Source organism: Athene noctua, chromosome 6, assembly GCF_965140245.1.
Source record: "Athene noctua chromosome 6, bAthNoc1.hap1.1, whole genome shotgun sequence".
NCBI lineage: Eukaryota > Metazoa > Chordata > Aves > Strigiformes > Strigidae > Athene > Athene noctua.
The window spans coordinates 49,935,040-49,959,866 of record NC_134042.1 but is presented as its reverse complement, the minus strand read 5'-3'; the positions used below and the strand labels follow the sequence as shown (position 1 = coordinate 49,959,866).

The window sequence follows — 24,827 nt, the reverse complement described above, 5'->3', positions numbered from 1 at the left end:
CGGGGTACGGTGGGTGGTGCCACGGGGAGCGATGCTGCTGCGCTTCGCCGCAGCGCTGCAAACCCAGATGGAAAAATCCCGGATGGCAAAATCCCCGGGACAGATCCCAGTGGTTTGATTGTGCTGAATCCCAACAATCACGCGTCCTCTGAGCAGAGTATTTCCAGGTGGATGTTTCCATGGTGACTTGCCTTTTGCTACTGGGAGAGGAGGCTCGGGCTGGAGCTGGGAAAAGCGGAGCTGCTGCGTTAACAACCCCGTGCGATGCTGGCGGTGGCACCACGGCTGGCACAGCCTGTTCTGATCAAAGGCACCAGCAAAGGTGGGAAGGTGCAATACAGAGACGTGGTCTCCAGCACAGAGAGAACCTCTGGAGAACATGGCACATGGACAGATGCCACAGAGCGTAAAAGGAATAAGCTTTAGAAAACTTTCTCTTAGGATATTATTATTTGCAGAAATAATGAATAAATAGATATTGTTTTATAGGTTTAATTAATAGAGCACAGGTGCTCTAGGAACAATACTGACAGTTTAAGCAACTTAGAAAGGCTAAGTAATGAAAAGCTAGACACAGATTGAGTATATGTTAAATAGAACATTTTGAGTCTCTTCTCAGAAGTCTAAAAGTGAATTATGATGAAAATTGTTCAGGAGATAAGCAACCACGATGACCAAAGACTGCATCAGTGAGCGGTGGTGTCTGAAGAGGAATTGGAATGGAATGATAAGAACTAGCCAGAACTGTGGAATACAATGGACTTTTGACATTGATGATGAATTGAGAGCTGAAAGTTCCTGGAAAATCACCAGAGACTCTTTGGATTGTATGTTATATCATATATAGAGAGGGTCCTTTTTGTTAGCTGTTGCCACTCATTGAGATGATGGCCCAACTCTGAGTTGTTAATCAAACAAGCCTAGAGATACCCACAGTCTGGTGAAATCCTTTAACACAGAGGACAGATCTCATCCAGCTCTTCGACACAACAAGCAGAAAGCTTGAGAGACATCAGAAAACCAGAGGCATCCTTGCATGCTGATCACAGCTCTGCAGAGGTTCTCGTCCTCAGTGCCCAGCTCCTGGTGCTGATGCCTTTCCCAAGGTGACGGTCAGACACCATGGCAGGGGGAAAATAGTGCAGAGTGGGGAGGGATTTGTAAGAGAAAGCAGCATCTGGTATCTGCATCTCTGGGAATTAATGCACCTCATGATGAGCTTGTCTGACCTGTGTATCTTGTCTGGTGTTTCCATACAGAAATGGTACAGTGCAGGAAACTAAACCTGTGCTTCTCTCCTATTTCTTATCTTTTCACGCCAGTCCTGATTACCAGTGACCTAATCCAATGGGGGACACCAACTTCCCTTGGTATTCCTGGAAAACCCTGACTGTCACCCCTAAAAGAAGGATCATGGACCAGCATTTCATCTCTGGAGATCCAGCGCTACGGACGAGAGCCCTTGGTGACCGTTTCCTATAGAATTAGCTCCCGTGGGGAATGTGACAACCGCTGCTTGCCTGCAAGGGCTCTGCAGTCACAGTATTGTGATAAAATCATAGAGCAAAGACATCCTACAACCTGAAGACCAGAAGAAGGCCAGAACAGTCCACCACACTACCAAGAGCTTAAAGAAGGTGCATGCAGAGCTCAGTTTGTGTGTGCTGTGGATTGAGGCGGGATTTCATTAATCTAGATTGATGATCTAGACAAGGGAATCGAGTGCACCCTCAGTAAGTTTGAAGATGACACCAAGTGTTGATCTGCTCGAGGGCAACAGAGCTGGGGCAGGGTCTGGAGCACAGGTCTGCTGGGGAGCGGCTGGGGGAACTGGGGGGGTTCAGTCTGGAGAAGAGGAGGCTGAGGGGAGACCTCCTGGCCCTCTGCAACTCCCTGCCAGGAGGGGGCAGAGAGGGGGGATGAGTCTCTGGAGCCAAGGAGCCAGCGCCAGGCCCCGAGGGAATGGCCTCAAGCTGCCCAGGGCAGGGTCAGGCTGGCTCTGAGGAAGGATTTCTGTGCAGAAGGGGCTGTTGGGCGTTGGAATGGGCTGCCCAGGGCAGGGGGGAGTCCCCGGGATCCCTGGAGGGGTTGAAGAGTTGGGCTGAGCCAGCGCTGAGGGATCTGGGGGAGTTGGGAACGGTCAGGGGGAGGGTCATGGTTGGGCTGGAGGAGCTTCAAGGGCTTTTCCAACTGAGATGATTCTGTGATTCTTCCTGGGACAACACTGCAGGGAAGCCTCTGTGTCCCCTGCTCAAACTGGCCTAAGCCATAGGGCGTCTTCCCTTGGGGTCAAGCATTCTGGTTCTCTGAAAACCAGGGCCAGCAATGAGTGGAAAGACAAGGAGGTCTGACCCAGAGCTGGAGCAGGCACCTGCTCCCACTGCTCCTCCAGATGGTATTTTTTAAAGCCTAGGTTCTTAATCTGAATCCAAGTGTGGGGGCAGGTTGGGGAAAGGCAGGCAGGGAAATGCCCCTTCCAAGTTCTTTTCCTCCCAAACCTCTCCCTGCTCTGGAGTAATTAGTGTTGGCCCACAGGCAAATCTGGATTTCTGCCTGCCTCCATGAAATATGTGTCAAGGCAAAGTAGGTCAGTCACAAAGCCAAGCCAAGCCTAACTCTGGGCTCTGCATGGGAATGGGAACTTTGGCTCTGTGGTGAAAGGCGCCTGTGGCACCATGCCAGTGGCAGGTTCTGTCCCTTGTGCCTCTCCTCCTCACTCACACGGTGTCATACTGTGCAGAGACGGCCACCATCCCCACAACCAGGAGGGGCAGCCCACGGAGAGATCAGCTGCTGCCAGGGCTGCTGGAACAACTAGTTTGGATCTGAAAGGGCTCCTGGGTGGCACAGATAAGTCTCACTAGTCAATATATCTGCCCATCTCCTCAGCTGAGACACTCTGGGGACATGGCAGTGGCAGGTGGACATGCAGGCCGGGCTAGGATCTCTGGCTGGGCTCCTATGGGAGGGGTGAAGGTATCACTGCAAGTCAGCACCCACCACTGTCCTGTCCTAAGCCCCATGCCCTGCAGCAGGACCCACCATGGGTCCAAATTCAGCACAAAGTGAGTGCCAAGGCATGTGTAGGAAGAGATGGTGCCGAGCACATGGAACAGTGCATATGGGACCGTGTGCTGGGCTGCACCCAGAGCAGGGTGGGCACAGGGCCAGGGGGGATTCTCCCCTCTGCTCCGCTCTGGGAGACCCCCCTGCAGGGCTGGGTCCAGCTCTGGGGCACCAACAGCAGAAGGACACGGACCTGCTCGAGCGGGGCCAGAGGAGGCCACGGAGATGCTGGGGGGGCTGGAGCCCCCCTGTGAGGACAGGCTGGGAGAGTTGGGGGGTTCAGCTGGAGGAGAGAAGGCTCCGGGGAGACCTTAGAGCGGCCCCCCAGGGCTGAAAGGGGCTGCGGGAAAAAGGGGAGGGACTCGTCATCAGGGGGAAGGATAGGATGAGGGGTGACGCGTTTAAACTGACAGAGGGGAGATTTAGATGAGATGTAAGGCAGAAATTCCTCCCTGTGAGGGGGGTGAGGCCCTGGCACAGGCTGCCCAGAGAAGCTGTGGCTGCCCCCTCCCTGGAAGGGTTCAAGGCCAGGTTGGACGGGGCTTTGGGCAACCTGGGCTGGTGGAAGGTGGCCCTGCCCGGGGCAGGGGGTGGCACTGGATGGGCTTTAAGGTCCCTTCCAACCCAAACCATTCCATGATTCTGTGGTTCTCTGCTGCTGTAGACGGGGCAGGCAGAGGAGGGGAGGAAGCCCCTGCACACTGTCCTCCCCGACACTCTGGAAGGATTCCTGTCCCTCAGCCACGCTTCCAGCGCTCCAGCACCTCAGAGCAAGAGCTGGGGGCTTTGTTATCCCTCTCCCTGAGCCAGCCCCAGCCTTGGGCGGTGGAAGGGACATCCTGTGGGGATGCAGCTGCTTCAGGCACAATGCTGATCCCCTGTCATGTCTCGTGGTATTCCCTTAACTCTTTAAGTGAGCCCAGCCCGTGCCCAACTGGAGCTGCAGGTGCTGCCTTTGGGGGGGATTCCTTAGGGAGGGGCAAAGGCGAAGCTGCCCCACGTGGGGATGACCTGGGCAGCTCTCTCCCCTGGGTGACAGCACGTTTGGACATCAGCAGTATTGGGGAAGGGGGTGCACGGGCCAAGCTGCAGGGTTGGTGGCAAACACTGGCCTCAGTGGCCTGGTGTGACCAGGGGACCCTGTGTGTGCACAGTGAGGACAGAGGGGCGGTACCCAAGAGGACTGAGACTCTCCCACACCCTCTGTCCCGTCTGCAGCTTGTGGAAGAAGGCCAGACCCTCTCTGTCCTTGTCCCCAAGGCAGAGGGGAAGGATGTGTGTCCATCCGGGCTGTGTGCCAAGGCTGCGCGTCCCAGCCTGACCATGCTGAAACCCTGGGAAGCAAATCTCAGCGTGCAGGACTCCCGCTGGCACTCGGGTGACTCAGGGCTGCACAACTCTCCCCATAGAAGCCTAAAACTAAGGCAGCACCACTGCATTTAATACTGACCCCCTCCACACACACAAGAATGAAAAGGGAAAATCAGTAATTTGAGGCTAAAAACCTGACCAACACCACACAGACTGCGGAGCAGAGGGGAGCAACTTCTGGGTTTTAAACACCTGCTGCTGTGATGCTAATTGGATGCAGGCTCATGTGCCATGTCTGCCCGAGCCCTTTCTGCCCATGCAGCTCCCTTCCCATGGCACGTGGGCAGCTGCAAGAGCTCGGCCCTTCACGGAGGAAGGCTCAAGGGCTGATTTTAATAGAGTCCGGCCTGAAACCCAGGGGCTGCTTCTTCCTTTAAGCCTGCCTAATGAGAAAGACTGGCTGATAACAAGGGTGAATGGGGGTGGGATGTACATGTGCACGTGTTGGGGGGGCAGGCGATATGGTAAGAGCAAGCAGTGGGATGCAGATCACTTCCTCTGGCCAAAAAGTGAAAGGCCTCCCCGGGTTGTGCTGAGCAAGGAAATTGTTTTGTGCTGCCTGGCTTTGTGAGAGTTTAATTAACCCTGAAGAGAGCCCACCAGGCAGCGGGGGTCCTCTCTGCGCCTCGAAGCCAGGCCGGCAGCGTGGCATGCCTGGTTGGGGTTGTGCTTTATTGTTGGACACCAAGCACTGATGCTGGGCTCGGTCCCACAAAGCTGCTATTGTTCATCTTCCGAGGGAAATGCTCACAGGCACTCGTGTTGCAGTGCCCGTCATCCACAGGCACATCAGAGACTGGTGGGCTCCTCCTTCATTTTAGGCCAGTCCTGGAGTCCCTCTGGGAGCCTCCTGGGGGGCCCAAAGCAAGGCTGGGAGGGATGTAAGTGGAGCAAGAGAAGAGACACAGATGTTTCTAGCCAGAACACTGAAATGCCCTTGGAAGAGGGACTCTGGAAGCACAAAGTGATGTTGGTGTGAAATGCCTCTGCTGGCCTGTGTCACAGAATTCCAGAATCATCTCAGTTGGAAAAGCCCTTGAAGCTCCTCCAGCCCAACCATGACCCTCACCCTGACCGTTCCCAACTCCCCCAGATCCCTCAGCGCTGGCTCAGCCCGACTCTTCAACCCCTCCAGGGATCCCGGGGACTCCCCCCTGCCCTGGGCAGCCCATTCCAACGCCCAACAGCCCCTTCTGCACAGAAATCCTTCCTCAGAGCCAGCCTGACCCTGCCCTGGGCAGCTTGAGGCCATTCCCTCGGGGCCTGGCGCTGGCTCCTTGGCTCCAGAGACTCATCCCCCCTCTCTGCCCCCTCCTGGCAGGGAGTTGCAGAGGGCCAGGAGGTCTCCCCTCAGCCTCCTCTTCTCCAGACTGAACCCCCCCAGTTCCCCCAGCCGCTCCCCAGCAGACCTGTGCTCCAGACCCTGCCCCAGCTCCGTTGCCCTTCTCTGGCCACGCTCCAGTCATTCAATGGCCTTTTTGGGGTGAGGGGCCCAAAACTGAACCCAGGAATCGAGGGGCGGCCTCCCCAGTGCCGAGCCCAGGGCTCAGATCCCTTCCCTGTCCCTGCTGGCCACGCTATTGCTGACACAAGCCAGGACGCCATTGGCCTTCTTGGCCACCTGGGCACACTGCTGGCTCCTGTTCAGCTGGCAGTGATGGCCAGGGTGCAACTACATTGTCCAACAGATACTGGGCGCTGCTACATCTGCTCCACCGCTCCCAGATGAGATTTGGTCCTTTACTTCCCTTCTCAGCCCCAAACCAGCTGAAAAGACACAGTGTCTGACTGCAGGAATGACACAAGTCAGGAGCCCGTTTTCACAGCTGACCTCAGCCCTCAGGTTGAGACCTGCATCCCAGCTCCCCCAGTGCCAGTAATACACCCCTCAGTGCAACCACTACCCCGAGGCCACGAGGTGCTCACTGAGCACAGAAAATAGAGCAATCACTGCTCCTGCCTGATGATGAAAAGTGGCATCTCATGACACCAAGAGCCCCAGAACATCAGCGGAAGCCAGCAGAAGTTACAAGCACTCAGCATCCTGCAGGATCATGCTAGTAGTTACCCTCTGCAAATGTTATGCTGACTTTAGTACAATAATAACAGTGTTTTATTGATAAAAGATGTGGAAGAGAAAGGAAACTGATGGCAATTGTAGCTGTTGTTAGATTGTGGTTTGCAACCGCTTCAAAATGGCATTTATTAGCAAATCTTGCATGAATTTCACATAAAACCCAGGCAAGTCCAGCAAGTGGTTTATGATTTGTATGATACTGATTTAATGTTCATTGGAGCAACATGGGATGAACAACATGATCAAGGTCACATTCCAGCCTGTGGATGCTGCACACATGGCTCTGCTGAGTTAATGACTACTAATTGGTCCAATAATGGAGTAATTCAGTGGGAACTGAAGCAGCACTTCGCTTGGGGTTTGTCACACCGGGAGCAGTCTGGGTGTCTGTAGCAAACCAGAATTCAGCTGATGTGACAAGCAAGTAGAGCAGCTTTCCAGTGACCTCCCTGCTCCTCCCGCGGTGCTTCACCCCAACAAACAGCATCCCAGTCCTCCTCCCCATCTGGTGCCAACCCTGCAGGAAGCTCTCTAACCTCCTGAGCCAGTGGGTAGGGGCTCACCTTCAGCTTGTGCTCGTGCTCCTTGTTGACCCGGGACAGCAACTGGGCTTTCCTTCTGTTGAGGGCGTCGATGAGGGCGTCACACTGGGCCACCAGGCAGGCCTCGAACTCCACGCTGTTCTCCTACGGGTCAGAGCAGACAATCACAGCCCGGGGCGTGTCTCCATTTCAGTTGGGAAACCTGTTTGCATTTTTTTTTATGATACCACATTGGCCATTTTTATATGTGGGGCTGCACCACCACGACTCACAGGTCCATGGCATTAGCAAGTGGGTTGCTCATGCCCTTGGCTCATGGTAAATGTGGTGGTGGCTGGTGAGGAACAGGTTTGGTCTGTCCTGTCACATCCTTGGATCTACTTATGGTAGAGATGGGAAGGGCTGGGGCCTCTGCTGCCCCCTCTGTGACACAGGCAGCTTTGGGAGAAGCAGTTTTTGGGTGGGCTGCAGGGGGTAATATGAAAGATCAGGTGTGGGCCCCTTTGGGAGAGCACCCACCAAACCAAGCTGGGGAGATGGGACAGAGGATCGCAGAGAGCAGCTCAGCTTGGTGGGAAAGGGCTGTTCCTTGGCTAGGAGACACAGTACCTGGATTTGCTGCACCATGTTGCGGAGTTGGACCAGGAACTCTTTCGCTTCCTTGGCTCTGTCTGACAAGCCGTTCAGGGCCTGGGAAAGCTGGCTCTGCAGAGGGAAGAAAGAGCGAGCTCATTGCCATGTCCTGGCCTCATCCTTGTACTGGAGGAGCTGATGTGTGTCTGATTTGGGCTGGGGATGGGCTGCAGCCCAGTGGTGCCTTCCTGGGGTGTGCAGCCTTCAGCAACCCACCGACATATCCTTCTGCCCCTGCTGCCCTGAGTGTAAGGAGAGGAAAAGGAGGATTAACCATCATCACAGATGCCCTGGGTGTGCGAAGCAGATATTCAGTGCCCACCTCCAACAGAGGCTTCCCTGGGTGATCAGTGACAAGCCACGTCCACCCTGGGTCTCAAAGTGAGCCAGTCACTACCTCCCCTGGATCTGTGCTCTCCAGGAAGCCAGACACCAAAAACTCTGTGGGATCTGACCCATGTCTGCTGAGGATGACCAGCAAAAGGGCACAGGTCAGACCACCCGAATCAGACTGAAAAACTTCCAGTCCCTCCTGAAAGCTAAGGTAAAGCAGAGTTGTCCCCTGCCATGCAAAATACCAACTGCCCCTTCCTCCTCCAGTGCTAGGAGTGGGAGCAAACACCCACAGCCTGAACTGAGCAGCGTAACACAGCAATAATAACAATCGTGTCCTGTGCTTTTACATTTTCACGGCGCTTTCCCAACATTAATTCAGGAATCTTCCCCTTTTGCCATGATTTCAGTAAGTTATTATCTCAAGAGCTGGGCAAATCACCCGCAGTAATTTACCTCTAGGAGAGATTCTGCCTCTTTTGTGGGCTGCAAATTGCCTGCAAACACCATGTAGGCGTGATCTTTCTTTGTGGAGCCCAGAAGATGGCTGGTGTCCCCAAATCTCCAAAAACGTAATGTGACCTCCCTCCTGTGATCAGGACGTTGGCACCAGGCTGGCATCTGCCCTGTTGTGCTGTGCTCCCCCGGATGCTGGCACAGAGAAAGGGAGGAGGGAAGAGGGGAGAGGGGAGCGGGGGGAGTGATGGCACGGAAGGGATGCAAGGTCACCGGAGCACAGCGCCTGCTGAGATGGCGCTGGGTTGAAATGGTGAAAAAAAGAATTGCTATTGAAGAGACGAGGTAGCAAACGAATGGCGACCACTTAATGGCCCAGAAAATGACCTTCTCGCTGCTTCCCCAGGAGATGTTAATATAACCCTAGTGATTTCTGCATTTCCTTTGTAATTTATCGTGCCCGAGTCATTAGGATGTGGAGCTAATCAGCGAATGCATCTCTAATAAAAATGGGATTGCTAAGTCAGCTCAGCAGGGCCTCCTCATCTCTCCTCCCTCATCTCTCTGAGCTGAAGGAGAGCCGAGGCTGGAGCCCGAGCTGCTCCCCACGGCCCTGGCAGCCCCACACACCGCAGGAACAACCCATTCCTGCCTCATCCTCCCTGCTGTGCCCCTGTGAAAGCCTCCCTCGCCCTGTCCCACGCTCACCCTCCACAGCCCACGCACTGCCCCGGCCCTCCCAGATTTAGGAAGATGTCTTAAGCCCAGCAAGGTGGTTTGCTGAGAACTGAGAGCTGCAGGGCCTCGGTCTTTGAGAATGCAGGCAATTAATAGAGAAAATCAGCAGGAGTTTGTTATGTTTACAAGCTCCTCATTATAATTGCAGCATGGTGTATTTTTTTCCTTTAATAAAGTTTTGGGAAGAGTTTTTCATCTATGCACATACATTTCAGAAAGGGCATCTTTATATCAACATAACTCTTTGAGGCCTTCCTAATGGGAAAGCATTTAAAATGTGCTTTTAAAATTTAATAAGAGCTCTGCGACACCAGTGTGCACTGTCCATGGGCAGCTCCTTCACCCCGGACTCACAGCATGTCTTCCACAGCACAGAAAGCTCTGAGCCTGTCCACAAAAACGAAAAAGCTGGTCTGTTGCCTTCAGAGCATCCCTTCCCACGGTCTTATGCTGCGTCCCCCTTCTCACCTCAGCCCTTCCCTCTGCCTGAGATGCCACCAGTGCCTGCAGGCAAGGGGCAGGAGCTAGTCAGGGAATTGTATTTTTCTACAATTGTAAGGTTGGTAGGTGCACAGTGGAAACCCTGCCCCATCCCTCACCCCTGACATGGAGAATGGGTCACTCACATGAGCATGTCCAGCTCACAGCGATATGCACAAGAGGCTGTGCAAAGCTGGTGATGCCAGTTCCCATGTGGCCACAGGCCCCTCAGTGCCCACGGGAGCTCTAAGGTTTAGTTCTTCATCAGCACGAGCTTCGTGCCAATCTCCAGGAAGGGTCTCCATCATGTCACAGAATCACAGAATCATCAAGGCTGAAAAAGCCCTTTAAACTCCTCCAGCCCAACCATGACCCTCCCCCTGACCGTTCCCAACTCCCCCAGATCCCTCAGCGCTGGCTCAGCCCGACTCTTCAACCCCTCCAGGGATCCCGGGGACTCCCCCCTGCCCTGGGCAGCCCATTCCAACGCCCAACAGCCCCTTCTGCACAGAAATCCTTCCTCAGAGCCAGCCTGACCCTGCCCTGGGCAGCTTGAGGCCATTCCCTCGGGGCCTGGCGCTGGCTCCTTGGCTCCAGAGACTCATCCCCCCTCTCTGCCCCCTCCTGGCAGGGAGTTGCAGAGGGCCAGGAGGTCTCCCCTCAGCCTCCTCTTCTCCAGACTGAACCCCCCCAGTTCCCCCAGCTGCTCCCCAGCAGACCTGTGCTCCAGACCCTGCCCCAGCTCCGTTGCCCTTCTCTGGCCACGCTCGAGTCATTCAATGGCCTTTTTGGGGTGAGGGGCCCAACACTGAACCCAGGAATCGAGGGGCGGCCTCCCCAGTGCCGAGCCCAGGGCTCAGATCCCTTCCCTGTCCCTGCTGGCCACGCTATTGCTGACACAAGCCAGGATGCCATTGGCCGCCTTGGCCCCCTGGGCACACTCTGGCTCATTCTCAATCCCCCCAGGTCCCTCTCTGACTGGCAGCTCTCCAGCCACTCCTCCCCAAGCCTGTAGCGCTCCTGGGGGTTGTTGTGGCCCAAGTGCACCACCCGGCATTTGCTTTTAGTGAAACTCCTCCAGCTGGCCTCAGCCCATCTCTCCAGCTTGCCCAGATCTGGTAGAGCTGGCTGTTGAGGCTCTCCCAGTGCGGAGACGCATTCCTGGACATGTCCCCTCAGACAAACATCTGGCCATCTCTCCCGCTGCATCCCTGCTGATTATGGCAAGAGTCATCCTGCTGGGGATGCGGAGCTGCAAGCCATCACAGCAAGCCCATTAAACAAGGTTAATTAATGCTATACGACAACAGAGTGCGTATGGGAACGTGCACAGGGACTCGTGGGCATGCCTGAATGTATTCATTAAGGGCAGCGCTGCAGGCGCAGTGACAACATGATTCATAACCGTATGCCACGGAAAAACAAAGTCCTTCTGGTTTCTGTTATTATGTTAATAGGTCAGAGGCTGCAGAGAGAAATTAAATGACTGATTTGGTCTGTAAATTCTACAGGTACCTTCCACGACCCTTGGAGCAAACCCAAGCTTTAATGCAGTCTGTCGCTTTGGAGAAGGATTTAATCACCAGACACGGAAGGCAGAGTCACAGGTTTCCCACAAGTGTGTGATCTACATGGAGGGAGCAGGAGATGGAGGCTCAGGAGGAGTCCTGTGCACAGGAGCAGGGGTTGTGAAGGCCCTCAAGCCTTGTCTCCTGTGGGTGCTGTGTCAGATTGCAGGAAACAAGATGCTGTTAATATTTCTGACACGTGCTGGAGGAATTTCCCTGCCCTGAGAAAAGCTGGAACATTGCGCTTTGCATCTCCATGCAGAAACAAAATCTGTGGGGCTTCTAGGGGCTGGGAACCCCACTTTGGGGACCACTGTCCCACTGCAGAGCAGGGGAGGGTGGATGGAGACCCAGTGTCCTCCAGCATGCAGTGGGTCAGCCAGCTCACATGTGCTGGACCGGGGCAGAGTCCCACCCTGAGCTAGCACAGGCAGGGGAATTAATGAGTGTGAAATGAAGAAAAAAACCATTTAGCACTGTCTTAAAATCAAGTGGATTTGTTGTTTGCAGAAAGCTGGCCTCTTTTTCAATGCTCTTGTTTCAAGGCAGTAAGAAGAGACCTCTGTAATTCGCATTAGCATTAATGGGAGCTAAGCATTTAAATCTCTGTCCCCGGAGCACTTAGGAGAGAATTCGTCCCCTCTTTGTGCTCGCTAATAGCTCTGTAACCTTCCTTCCCAGGCAGGGCTGACAAAGGGATTTCTGTCACTCTTTGATTCTCCCTTGTCCCAGAGCACGGATGAGCGCAGTTGGTGCAGAAGGCTGGTGGCTCAGTAGAGCTGAGCACGCTCCAAGAAACAGAGAAAAACACCATTTAAAACTCTGCATCGTCTCTCAAACGGGGCTGGTCTGGTTCTCCTCCCATACAACCCAGCTGGCAGCAATGGAAGCTCCTCCAGGTTTACCTTCAGGCGAGGAGGGAGCTGGGCCTGTTATTTTAGGAGGCGCTGGGTCCTGCTCGGCATCGGGTGCTGGATTTGTGGAGCCAGCTCTGTGTGACAGCTCCATCTGGCACATGGAGAGAAGCCTGACATTAGCTCGCCTTGGCCACCAGCAAGAGCCAGATCAGCTGCTCTCGTTTCAAACCCCAACTCGCTTGCAGGCTCTGACACTAGCCAAGATGCCTGGAGTATTCAGCAGAGACACCAGTCTCCTCCCTCCTCTGCTCAGTGGAGAGGGCTCCTCTGCAAGCCAAAACCCACTTGCTAGCCCAGATGCTGGCCAGCTGGAAGCCCTGCTCCCCGTGCCCCTGCACACCCAGGAGCTGCCTACCCACAGCCTGCAAGGACAGTACCCACAAGCAGGGAAACAAGTTTGTGTCCGATGGTGAAAGGTCACAAATTCAAAAGAGATCAAGAAAGGCCATTTCTGTTCAAGGTCAGGCCAAATGTACAGCCCAGTGCAGCATTTTCTGTACAACGGTGCTTTTCCAGCCTCCACCAGTTCTCAGCTCAGGACCCTCACGAGGCTGGCATGGCTTTCATGCAGCCTGCGTAACCCACCTCGGATTCCTCTTCCCCAGAACTGTCCTGTCTCCTCATGGACCAACAAGCTTTTATCACCCACAAGGTCCTGCAGCAAGGAGTTCACTGCCTAAGTGTGTGCCCTGTGAAAACCACTTCCTCTGGGCTGCTGTGGACTATGCCTGCTTCAAAGGCCGTTTGCACCTAAGATTTCAGATAACTGCACCTCCCTACCAGCCCCAGACGGGCTAGGTGCTCCCTGTTACCCCGGGACAGAAAACTCATTCCTAAAGAGCTCTTGGCATTACACTGTGAGAGCTCAGCACCTGCTCTGACATCCCAAGTGTTGCAACCAGCACATTTCTTCGCTCGCTTTCAACTAAGTCATCTTGAAGCCAGTTCTTCTGCTCTTTTACAGAATCATAGAATCATCTGGGTTGGAAAAGCCCTTGCAGCTCCTCCAGCCCAACCATGACCCTCCCCCTGACCGTTCCCAACTCCCCCAGATCCCTCAGCGCTGGCTCAGCCCGACTCTTCAACCCCTCCAGGGATCCCGGGGACTCCCCCCTGCCCTGGGCAGCCCATTCCAACGCCCAACAGCCCCTTCTGCACAGAAATCCTTCCTCAGAGCCAGCCTGACCCTGCCCTGGGCAGCTTGAGGCCATTCCCTCTTGTCCTATCGCTTGTTACTTGGTTAAAAGAGGTAAAAGAGAAGAGGAATAAGCCAAGGCAAGAAAAGATGCTGTGCCCAGCTGTTCTGCTTGTACAGGACAAGGAGCTGTCACAGATGCAGAAGTTGAAGTCATGTGCTTCTTTCTTTTAATTAAAGCATAGGTCCTACAGCCTTTGAATCTTGAGGCAAGCTTACTGTATGTGATGCCTGACTAATTAAAATGGGATGCTTAATTAAAACTCACATTCAGTCAGGAAGCTGATGAAGCTAAACTGCTGCTAATTGGCTTTCGGCTCCAGTCACGAGAGCCTGACTTTTGGATTCAACACTAAGAAGGGAAACCAGAAGCTCTGCCCGGAGCTGCAGCCTGGGCCGAACCTGCTCCTTGACACTCGAACCCGAGGTGTGAGGTGAGGGGAGACCAGCCCTGGGTGCTGCAGAGGCTGGTCCTCATGGGAGAGAGGCAACTGTGGGGAGCTGGCTGTGCCCTGTGCCACAAAGGGCCCTGCCAACCTGCTCCAGGGGGCTCCCAGCAATGATAAATGCCAAAATGAAATCACACCCTCACCCTGCTTCTTGTTCCTCCTTTGCCCACCCGACAATCACGCAGTCGCTCCTGCTGGGGCTGCCCCGGGGCTGACTTAGCATCGCTGCTACGTGCTGACTGCAAAAACCCGCGGCTGCTCGCCAGCAACACCCCTGTGCCCGCTGGCTGTGCTGCCTCTGCTCCCACTGAGCAGCCCAGACCCCTTCCCCGTTCCCCTTGCACACATCCACAAAGTCTGTCAGTGTTCCCCGTGAAATTATTCTGATGAAGACAAGTAAACAAGCCTGAAACCTACTCAAAACCAGCTCTGTTTGATCACTGCTCACAGACAGCAGCTTCTAGAGCTCTGCCTGCCAGCTTCTAACACACATGATGTGAACTGACACCACACAGGGCCGGACTCTTCCTACCTCTGTGTGTGTAAGGAAACTTCTAACCAAAAGGCTCAGGGCCAGGTCCTGCACCTGGGGCAAAACCACCACATGTAACACCGCAGGCTCGGTGAGGAGTGGCTGGAGAGCTGCCAGTCAGAGAGGGACCTGGGGGGATTGACTGACAGCCAGCTGAACAGGAGCCAGCAGTGTGCCCAGGGGGCCAAGGAGGGCAATGGCATCCTGGCTTGTGTCAGCAATAGCGTGGCCAGCAGGGACAGGGAAGGGATCTGAGCCCTGGGCTCGGCACTGGGGAGGCCGCCCCTCGATTCCTGGGTTCAGTTTTGGGCCACTCACCCCAAAAAGGCCATTGAATGACTCGAGCGTGGCCAGAGAAGGGCAACGGAGCTGGGGCAGGGTCTGGAGCACAGGTCTGCTGGGGAGCGGCTGGGGGCACTGGGGGGGTTCAGTCTGGAGCAGAGGAGGCTGAGGGGAGACCTCCTGGCCCTCTGCAACTCCCTGCCAGGAGGCTGGACTGAGGTGGGGGTCTGTCTCTTCTCCAAGTAACAAGCAATAGGACAAGAGGAAACACCCTCAAGTTGCACCAGAGGAGGTTTACATTGGATATTAGGAAAAATTTCTTCCCCAAAAGGGTTGTGGAGCACTGGAACAGGCTGCCCAGGGCAGTGGTGGAGTCCCCACCCCTGGAGGGATTTAAAAGATGTACAGACGTGGTGCTTAGGGACATGGTTTAGCGGTGGACTTGGCAGTGTTTGTTTTATGGTTGGACCTGATGATCTTAAAGGTCTTTTTCAACCTAAACAATTCCATGATTCTATGAAAATTGCGTTATACCTCTGCAGCCACCGCTATCAAACCCAAACCTCCGCAGAGGTCCTCCTCCTCTCTTCCTCTCCCTTCTGCTCCGGTCCCCTGAAATCATGCTGGCAATGCAGATGTGCATCAGACAGTGGGTTACACCCCGAGACAACCTCACCCCGTGCCCAAAAGGCTGGTGGAGAGCAGCACTTCTGTTGCATCCCACTTGCTCCCTGTCTGCTCAACTCCTCGGCCTCTTCGGAGAGCAATCAGGCAGCAAACAGCCTTGAAAGGTGGAGAGCATCGCTCACTGCCAGGCCCTCCCTGGCACACCTCTGGCAGGAATGTGGTGTAAATATAGGTGTAAATACAAGCGACTACGCTCTGTGTCTGCAGGGTGAGCAAAGCCAGACCATCACAGTTGCTAATAACTAACTCTGAGGCAAGGCTGGGGACAGGAACAGAGCACGGGTCTGAATGACTCTTCTCCAAGCACCGTGCTGTTCTGCTGCGGTGCATCTGACATGGGTCCAACTCAGGTTTTCCCGGCCTCCCACGAGAAGGATGTGCTCTCAGCCTGACATAAAGCTGCAAATAAAGTAACAGACGGAAGAGGTTGCTCTTCTCAGCAGGAGACACACACACACGAAAGCCAGGTTTGTGGGCAAAGCTCCTGGGTGCAAACTGTGGGCTTAGAAAGGAACCCTTAGGACCTCCGCTCTCCCACTGCAGAAAAGGGGGAGCAAGCGGGAAGGCAGCAATTGCTACCGCTGTGTACTGGGGGCCTTGGTTCTCCTCCGTCACTGCAGTTATACGGGGGAAACTGGGGTGTGCAGGAGGAAGATGAGCCCCTGGGAGAGCGGGCTGCCCCTGCAGCAGCCTGGAGGGCAGCTGGGCTCTGCAAAGCAGATGATCCTTCACCAGTGCAAGGCGGGCTGGCAGGCATCTGCGGAGCAGATTATCTCTGGGGCAATTTATATTGACATCAGAGTTAATTCCAGGGCCTGCGGAGGGGTCCTTGCGTCTCTAGAAGAGAAAGAGATGCCACTACACCCCCTACTCTTAATCCTAAACCCTGGTGGATTCCCCTGCAGGAAACACACAGCCCTTGGCCACTGCAATGCTGGGAAAACCCCAGGCAAAACCTGAGGAGGGAAGCCACCAGAGTTGGGGACACTTTGGGGTGTCCCATCCCCGTGGTGGTGGCACCCACATGCAGTTCCACAAGGATCCCCAGCCCTGGATGGAGCATAGGTGAGTTACAGCCTTTGTGGTGTGAACTGGGAGGGCTGCTGCGGGTTTGGGAAGCCCAAGGCTCCAACCTGGCATGGCTGTATCCATCGGGGTGGAGTAGCAGAGCACCCAGCCCATGATCCCTCTGCAGTGCTGAGGGCACCCACAGGTGCTGAGGGTGCTCAGCACCGCTGGGGACACAGAGTGTGTTTTGGGCACAGGGAATTGTCCTCCTGCAAGCCTCCTTTCTCTTGTCTCCCACCCTTTCCCCCTGTCCCCATGCAGTAACACAGCAGACTCAGGTGTGTCACCCACAGCTGGCAGTGGGAAGCCTCACTCCAGAAGGGACTGTGGACCAGGTCAGGATGGAGACAGTGGAGAACTCAGCTGGAAAAACCCCTCATGTTCCCTCTGCCAGGCAGACAGGCTGTCTGCAGCCCTCCCACGAGCTGAGGGAAGCGATGCAGTGGGTTTTGCTCCATGCCAAGTCCAAAGCTGGGCTGCTGCCTGACAGCTACTAGGATTTTGTTAAAGACACTTATTTTTTGATAGCGTTGATAACAAAACAGCCTTGCACTGCAAAGCACAGAGCAGAAATCACTGCCAATCCCAGCAGTATCAGAGTTGGAGGCCTTATCAGCCCAGCCCAGGTTGTTTTATTTATTCCCATCCACCCCACACCACTGCTTATCAAGGTGAAATCTTGTGCATGGACGCACATCTGTCCTCCCCTACAATAAGTAGCTGTCACAGGGTTATGGGTCTTATTGGGAGTGGGGAGGGCAGGGCAAGGCAGGGTCCCCACAAAGGGGAAACCCCGAGAGCTCGGGTTGGACGCTACCGCCAGCTGCTCGTCCCACATGAGTCTTGATGCCAGCAGGATGCCAGCCTGCTGCGACACTCTGCAGGCCTAACCAAACCCTTCGCTATGCTGCTAAGCCTGCGTCTGCACCATTTCTGGGCACAAGCCCTGTGGCTGTAGGACTGCTTGGATTCCTTGGGATCCCCATCCCAAGACTTGGGGAGGAATGGCTGGAGAGCTGCCAGTCAGAGAGGGACCTGGGGGGATGATTGATAATGAGCCAGCAGTGTGCCCAGGTGGCCAAGAGGGCCAATGGCATCCTGGCTTGTATCAGAAATAGTGTGGCCAGCAGGGACAGGGAAGGGATCTTAGCCCTGGACTCGGCACTGGGGAGGCCGCCCTTCGATTCCTGGGTTCAGTTTTGGGCCCCTCACCCCAAAAAGGCCATTGAATGACTCGAGCGTGGCCAGAGAAGGGCAACGGAGCTGGGGCAGGGTCTGGAGCACAGGTCTGCTGGGGAGCGGCTGGGGGAACTGGGGGGGTTCAGTCTGGAGAAGAGGAGGCTGAGGGGAGACCTCCTGGCCCTCGGCAACTCTCTGCCAGGAGGGGGCAGAGAGGGGGGATGAGTCTCTGGAGCCAAGGAGCCAGCGCCAGGCCCCGAGGGAATGGCCTCAAGCTGCCCAGGGCAGGGTCAGGCTGGCTCTGAGGAAGGATTTCTGTGCAGAAGGGGCTGTTGGGCGTTGGAATGGGCTGCCCAGGGCAGGGGGGAGTCCCCGGGATCCCTGGAGGGGTTGAAGAGTCGGGCTGAGCCAGCGCTGAGGGATCTGGGGGAGTTGGGAACAGTCAGGGTGAGGTTCATGGTTGGACTGGAGGAGCTTCAAGGGCTTTTTCAGCCTTGATGATTCTGTGATGATTGCAACAAGCAGCCAGGAGCTGAAGCCTCCAGTACTGATGTGCCGTCACTTGGGCACACAGATGGCCCCGGCCACTGGCTTTGTTCACGCAGACACTAGGGCAGTGTATTTCCTCAGGAGGCAGAACTGATTCAAAGGCTCCAGCCTGGAAATAAAACAAGGATATATTCTTTTCAAGCGTGACCTTGCTAAAACCCTTTCAATTGCCTCCTATGTGGCTCTGGGATTCCCTGGCCCCAGGCAGGCACTTCGCTCTGCCTCCTCCCAGCCTTGCTGTGGGCAACACCGAATTCATGCTGAGTTTCTTGCATGTTTTATTAAGCCTCATCTCAGTTTTAACTTATAGCAGCAGTGACAATGTCCATCAGTCTGTCTGTACCAGCACGGCGACTTGCCTAGCCTAGCTCGCTGCCTGGCTGCCCAGAGCCCATCACCCTGTACACATGGCAGAAAGAGAGGAGGGTCTGTTCCCTGACCAACCCCAGGCTTCAGGGATCCTCTCTGAAAGAAGACTTTGAATGTTCTGAAAATCACCTGCCGTGACTTGGTTGTTGCCAAGCCCTGGAACTGCACATTACCCAGCACCAGGGCCAGTGCTGGAAGTGAGAGACGTAGGGTAAAAACATCAATTATTCTCTCTGCGTGGACTTTAATGCATGTAATTGTTACGCCAAAATTGTGAAAGAATAACTCTGGCCTCCAGACCCGCTGTGAGGAGCAGTGTGAAACAACAGCCTAGCTGGGATGGCCAGGCTGTGGGTGCCTGGGGGGACAGGTCACACGCTCTTTCTTCCACTCTGAAACAGCAGAGCATTTCGCTCCTGCTGTGAATCCTTGTGCTCCCTTCAACCTGCTGCTCCCCCTTCACAGGCCTTCTGTGGCCAGGCCAGCTGGCGTTTTGCAGCCTGCAGTGATCTCTCAGCAGGCTTTGGGAGAAGCCTGTACGAGGAGGAGGACCTGAAACCCCAACTTCCAGCATCCTTCCACTTTAACCCCAACTTCTTCAAGGGGGCAAACAATCAGGCATGCAAAACTCTCCAGCAGAAGATATGGCTGCCAAGCAGCCTGTGAGGTAACACGCCAGTGGCTTGCTTCCAAAATCGTGGGGACACCAGATGAACCAGATACCACCAGAACCTCAGTGACCTTCTGTATCTCAAGCAGTGCTGTGGGATCAGCGTTGGTTTAGCTCAGCCCTCTGGAAGAGGGTAGATCTAGGATGATTAAGGAACCAGAGGAAGGCCTGCTTTGCACACAGAGACACTCAGTGTAGATCAGTTCACGTGTGGCAACTTGCTTGGCTGTCCCCAATCCTTGGACTAAACAAATATAAGAGGTATGGAACGTCCTGGGCTGCTCCTTGTTGACAGCTCCTTGCTGTAAGGATGTGTTGAAGATGCTCTGTCCTTGCTTTGATGTAGGATATAGTCCTTGCTTTGATTTTTAGGGAAGAAGAAATGTGAGCACCAAGATATTAGTAAGAGCCCCTTGATATTGCCCAATTAATTCCTGTTTTGCTTCATTAACACTCAACAACAAACAATCTTAGCTTTTCATTGGCAAAACCTAATACACATCCCTTTGAAATCACAGATAGAACTGCCAGCTCTATTATAGAGATGCTGAGAAAAACACAAGCTAAGCAAGGGTCTGGTGCCTGTGTGCAGGTACAGAGGGGCAAACAAGGTAAGGGTGAGAAACTATTTTAAAAAGCCTAAAGATTTTGGACTGATCAACGTAGATCTGTCGAGTGAGTTGATGCTGAGGTCCTCTCTCCATATTTCAGGAGGAAAGACACTTTGGACTCAGTCTTGCCTGGTCCTGCTTCAGCTGCAATGTATTAGGTGTGCTCCTGGAATGCATCTTCCAGGTTGTGTCCTTGAGGAGTCCAGGTCCGGCTCCAGCTCTGCACTCAGACATCAGGGTGGAAATGCAGGTTGAGAATATTGCAAATACACGTTGCAGCTGTTCACTGGAGGCTGTTTTTCTAAGCTGAGCAATTTCCACCTCCTGGTCGGGCTGGCAGTTTTCCTTGGAGTCTTGAAATCAAAATGACACTGAATGAGTCTGGCTTCTTCTGAGGCCTGATCTTTGCCACAAAGGCCATGACCTTTGCTGGTGGCTGGCTCCTGCAAGCGAGACTAGAATAAATCCTTCCCCATTGTCCCTTGTAGGGTAGCTCAGGGCACAGCAAGCAGCAAGAAACTCAGCTCCCAACTCTAAAGCCTATAGCGAGACAAGATCCAAACTGTCTCCTCAGGACATCTCTTCCCTCTGGAGCACTCACAGGCAACCTTGTAGACTTGGGGGTGGAAATTAGCACAGGCTGGACCATGCATTCATGCACAACCCTCCTTTTCCTTCCCTCAGCCAGGATTGCTGTAGATCCAAGGTCCCTCTCCTGGCATCAGCGCACCCAGGAGCAGGGTCTTGCCGGGGTGAAGGGCAGTGAAGTTGCACACTGGCCCCTGTTTCATCTTCACCCATGTCTCTGCAACTCTGGGGTAGCTTTGCTGCTTCTGCAACTGATGGTCACGGGGCCTAGCAAGTCTGAAATAGCTCATAACAGGCACAGAGGGCAAAGCCACACTTCTTTGCTGTGAGACAGCAGTGAATTGGTAGAGCAATCAACAAGAAAGCATCAGCTGAAAGCAGTCTTTGTTCACCATCAGATGCACAAATCCTGTCACTGCCGGAGGCCAAGTTGAGGGAAGCTCAGGGAAGAGGGGTCTCCTCCTGTCTGCATCAGGGATGCCAAAGTCTTGACATAAGCCTGACTTATTGCATCTGCACAGCCTCTGCCACAACAGCCAGAGCTCTGTGAAGGACATATCACAGAATCATCTTGGTTGGAAAAGCCCTTGCAGCTCCTCCAGCCCAACCATGAGCCTCACCCTGACCGTTCCCAGCTCCCCCAGATCCCTCAGCGCTGGCTCAGCCCGACTCTTCAACCCCTCCAGGGATCCCAGGGACTCCCCCCTGCCCTGGGCAGCCCATTCCAACGCCCAACAGCCCCTTCTGCACAGAAATCCTTCCTCAGAGCCAGCCTGACCCTGCCCTGGGCAGCTTGAGGCCATTCCCTCGGGGCCTGGCGCTGGCTCCTTGGCTCCAGAGACTCATCCCCCCTCTCTGCCCCCTCCTGGCAGGGAGCTGCAGAGGGCCAGGAGGTCTCCCCTCAGCCTCCTCTTCTCCAGACATGACCAACATCACCGATCTACCGGTGCTGCTGAGATCCTCCTACAGACCGGGTACAGCAGGAGGATCTCAGCAGTCTCCCAGGTATGGCTCGACATGGGGCTGGGCTCATTTCCAGCCCCACAGGTGTGTGCTAAAGGAGCGCTCTGTGGGCTGAGGAGATGTGCAGATGTGATGGGTGCAGACACCAAAGTGATGTGTGCTGGCAACAAAAGCACGGGCAGCTCCGTATGGGTTGTAACGACACTAATGGGAGGAAGCAGAGAGATACTTTGGCTGGAAAAGGAGAGGTGACAATTCTGGTGCAAGCCAGCCCATCCAGAGCAGCAGCAGCAGCATGTAGCTGTCTTTAATGATTGTGCTGAGCCATGGCTCGAGGAGTGCAATTGTAATGATGGTTGATTACCCTCACTTGTGACCCAGCTGGGAGCATGCTGATCTATAGCCGCTGTCGTGCGGCCGGTGGCATTTCCAAACCACCCTGGAAGCACGGGGCTCATTTGCTGCGTGTCAGTGTTGTTACGTTTCTAGAGATGAATGAGGCTGGCGAGAGGCAGAGAAGACAGCTTGCATCTTCTCCAGGCTCCCTCCTCTCCCCTACAGGGCATGGTCCAGCAACAACAGGCAGTGTCCTGAGTGAGTGGAAATGCTCGTAGCTCCCCTCGCATAAGCACACAACTACACCTGCACTCCTCTCTGGAGGAGCTCGGAACACACCATCTTACACGCTGTATTTCTAGAAAAAAAGGGTTTAAGCACCCTTTGCTGTTCCCTAGTGTTAAGGAACTGAAGGGAGTAATGCCTCAAACATTCATCGACACAGAAAACCTCAAGGACAAGCTGTGGCCTTTGGATTAGGCTAAGGAATGTCAGCCAAGGAAGCGGGAGTGTACTGAAGGATGCACCCCCCACTCCCTTGCAGTTGCATTGACAAACTCCTTAGATAAGCCTCAGAGGGGGAGACATGGACTGAGTGAAACCAGGTGTTTCCCCTCAAGCACAAGGACAAATGGTAAGAGGGGATCATTTCTGGGATGACTGATAAGATCTCTGTGAACAGAGGAAGAACCAAAGCCGGGCAACGACCATCGACTCAACTGGAACCCAGGCTGCACCTTTTTCCTCATCTCTCATAGAAATGAATTTGTGGAATACCTGCCCCTTCTCATCATTAGCTAATCAGCTACTGAGATGAACTCAAAAGCGCAACAGAAACTTTGCTGTGAGTGCACCCACCACCCAGGATTACCCGACCTGAGACAATGCTGGATCCAGGGGTGGAGATCCGGATTCCTTTGACTCTCTTTCTCTCCTTTCTTTTCCTTTCCTTTCCTTTCTTTTCTTTCTTACAGATTTATAAGAGACCACATTGCTTATTATCCTTTTCCAACTTTAAATTGTTCTCTACCACAAGTAAAATATTTTAACCATTTCTTTGGTGTTGTTTCACCTTAATTTAACCCGAGGGGATCACAGAACCCTTGTGATTGTCCAGGCTTCCAGTCAGGGTCATGACACCCAGCCCTCAGAGGGCTGAGTGCTGGAGAAAACCCCTGTGTGGCAAAGGGGCACTGTCACTGCGGCCACCAAAGCTGTTCCATGGGCTCCGACCCTGAGCAGACGGTGCCTGGGCCATGCCCTGCTCCTCCTGAGCTCACACCCGCTGGAGACTGGAGCCCGTTTCCCTCCCGGTTGGAGGAGGCTGGAAACAAGAGAGGAGATGGGAACATGTCCAGGTTGCTGGGAGCGCTGTGTGCCCTCCTGCCAAGAGAGGAGAATTACAGAGGAGGAGAACAGCGTGCCCGGTCCTGCTTTGGGATCCTTTGGCAAAGTCGTGGTGTCAGAAATCTCCAGAGTGCTGAGTGTGACACCAAGCATCACGGCTTAGCATCGCACAACAGTCCTGTTAGCATGCCCAGCCTTTGGGCTAATTGCCCTGGGTGCAGCTCTGGGCTGCATCTGGAGGAGCTCTCGGATGGCACCACAGAGCTGCACCATGGCCTCCCGCTTGAGATGAGCAGACTGGGGCTGAGCCCAGCTGGAAAAGGTCTTCCTTGGACAGAAATAAGTCAGGGGAGAGTAAAAGAATATAGCTGTCCTCACGTCACTGGAGCTGCCTGCTGAAATCAGGCACATCCTGGCCTGATCAACAGATTTCCTTTCCCTAGGGATGACAAAGGGTAGGACACGTTGCAGACAGATTACTGGGAAAAAATACCCAGAAAATGAGTTTGTGTTGAAGGGAAACTGCAGAAATTTGGCTTCCTGGTGCTCTGGAAAGTGAGATGCATGCTCCCCGGAGCTGCTGTTAATGCTGTTTTCCTTTGCTACCCTTACCAACGGAGAACCAGCCCTGAAGGAGAACATCCAGGAGGAAAACAGAGAGAGATGGCTTATTGACATAGAGTTACTCACCAGTCTGCTGCACAGCTGTTGAGGAAGTCAGTGCACAGTAAATATTGAGAGTAATAACATTCGGCAGTACAAGGTAATCAAGGCAACTGATCTAGTTATAATCAGCCTCGGCAAGCGCCGAGTTCAGCTTCTGGGGGAGTACTCTGCGGGCCAGAAGGAACTGGCTCATCAAACATCTCGAGCAAGCACTGAAGTAGCATTATTATTGTTTTAAAAAGTAATAAATTCATCGCACAGCCTTAATTAGAGAGAAAGGCAGTTAATAGAACCAGACACCGCATTTCCTGAGAAGGCTGCTTAGCAGCTAATCTCTATGGCAGCTGATCCCTCCTTAGATCACTGCTCCTTGTGGCATTTTCCCTTCACTCTGAACAAGCCTCCAAGCCCTCCCACTGTGTAGAAGACTTAAGGGAACAGGTATTAAGCACTCAACTTGTGTCCTGAGCCAGCTCCAAGTGTAGTCACCCCTTGATGCTGGCCTGTTACCCCAAGCTCTGTCCTCCAAGAGGCAGTGGTCACGTCTCTAGGTCATCCTCCCAGCAGCAGCAGCCACCCCCAGTCCAGCATTTACCTCGGGCTCAGGTGACACACACACAAGTGACACACACACAAGTGACACACACACAAGTGACACACACACAAGTGACACACACACAAGTGACACACACACAAGTGACACACACACAAGTGACACACACACAAGTGACACACACAAGAAAGCCCAAGCAGCCAGCTCCAGCAACCATCCCAGGGCACGCTGGAGAGGGAGCTGCCTCTATAAGGTGTCTGGAATGAAACAAGGGACGGTGGAGGAGGTTGGCTGAGGTCAAAAGACAAATGGCTCAGTGGGAATGCACTGGACTCTTATAGGAGCTTACAGGCATCCTGCAGAAGAGGAGCCTGGAGAAATGGGCTTAAAACCAGCATTTTTGTGAGTGATAAAGGAGTGTTGCATCCATCTAGCTCTCCACTCCCTGCTGTGCACAGGGAAGAGCTGGTCATGGCAACTCCCCAGGCAGTAGCATGTGGACACGTGGTGTTACTCTTAACAGAGGTGCTCTTGCTTGGCCTCATGTCAGCGGGAGAACTGGGCTAAAGATCACTTACTTTCCCCATTAAGATCAAACAAAT

General features: G+C 54.1%; 1 protein-coding gene across 21 annotated transcripts in view; it reads right to left on the bottom strand.

Annotated features, from left to right (window-relative positions):
* TRIM9 (tripartite motif containing 9) overlaps nt 1-24,827 on the bottom strand; it is a 77,776-nt gene that overhangs the window by 28,596 nt on the left and 24,353 nt on the right. For 17 of the 21 annotated variants that reach the window (XR_012633828.1, XM_074908970.1, XM_074908975.1 and 14 more), the window contains exons 2-3: nt 7,666-7,761; nt 7,078-7,200 (exon numbers count right to left, since the gene is read on the bottom strand). The exons of 3 other annotated variants lie outside the window; for them this stretch is intronic. Coding sequence is in view for 17 of the 18 variants with exons in the window: in XM_074908970.1 (XP_074765071.1) it covers nt 7,078-7,200; nt 7,666-7,761 (219 nt within the window). In the remaining variant the exon portion in view is untranslated. The remainder of the gene's footprint in view (nt 1-7,077; nt 7,201-7,665; nt 7,762-24,827) is intronic. One more of the 21 variants, XM_074908984.1, reaches the window with a different exon arrangement.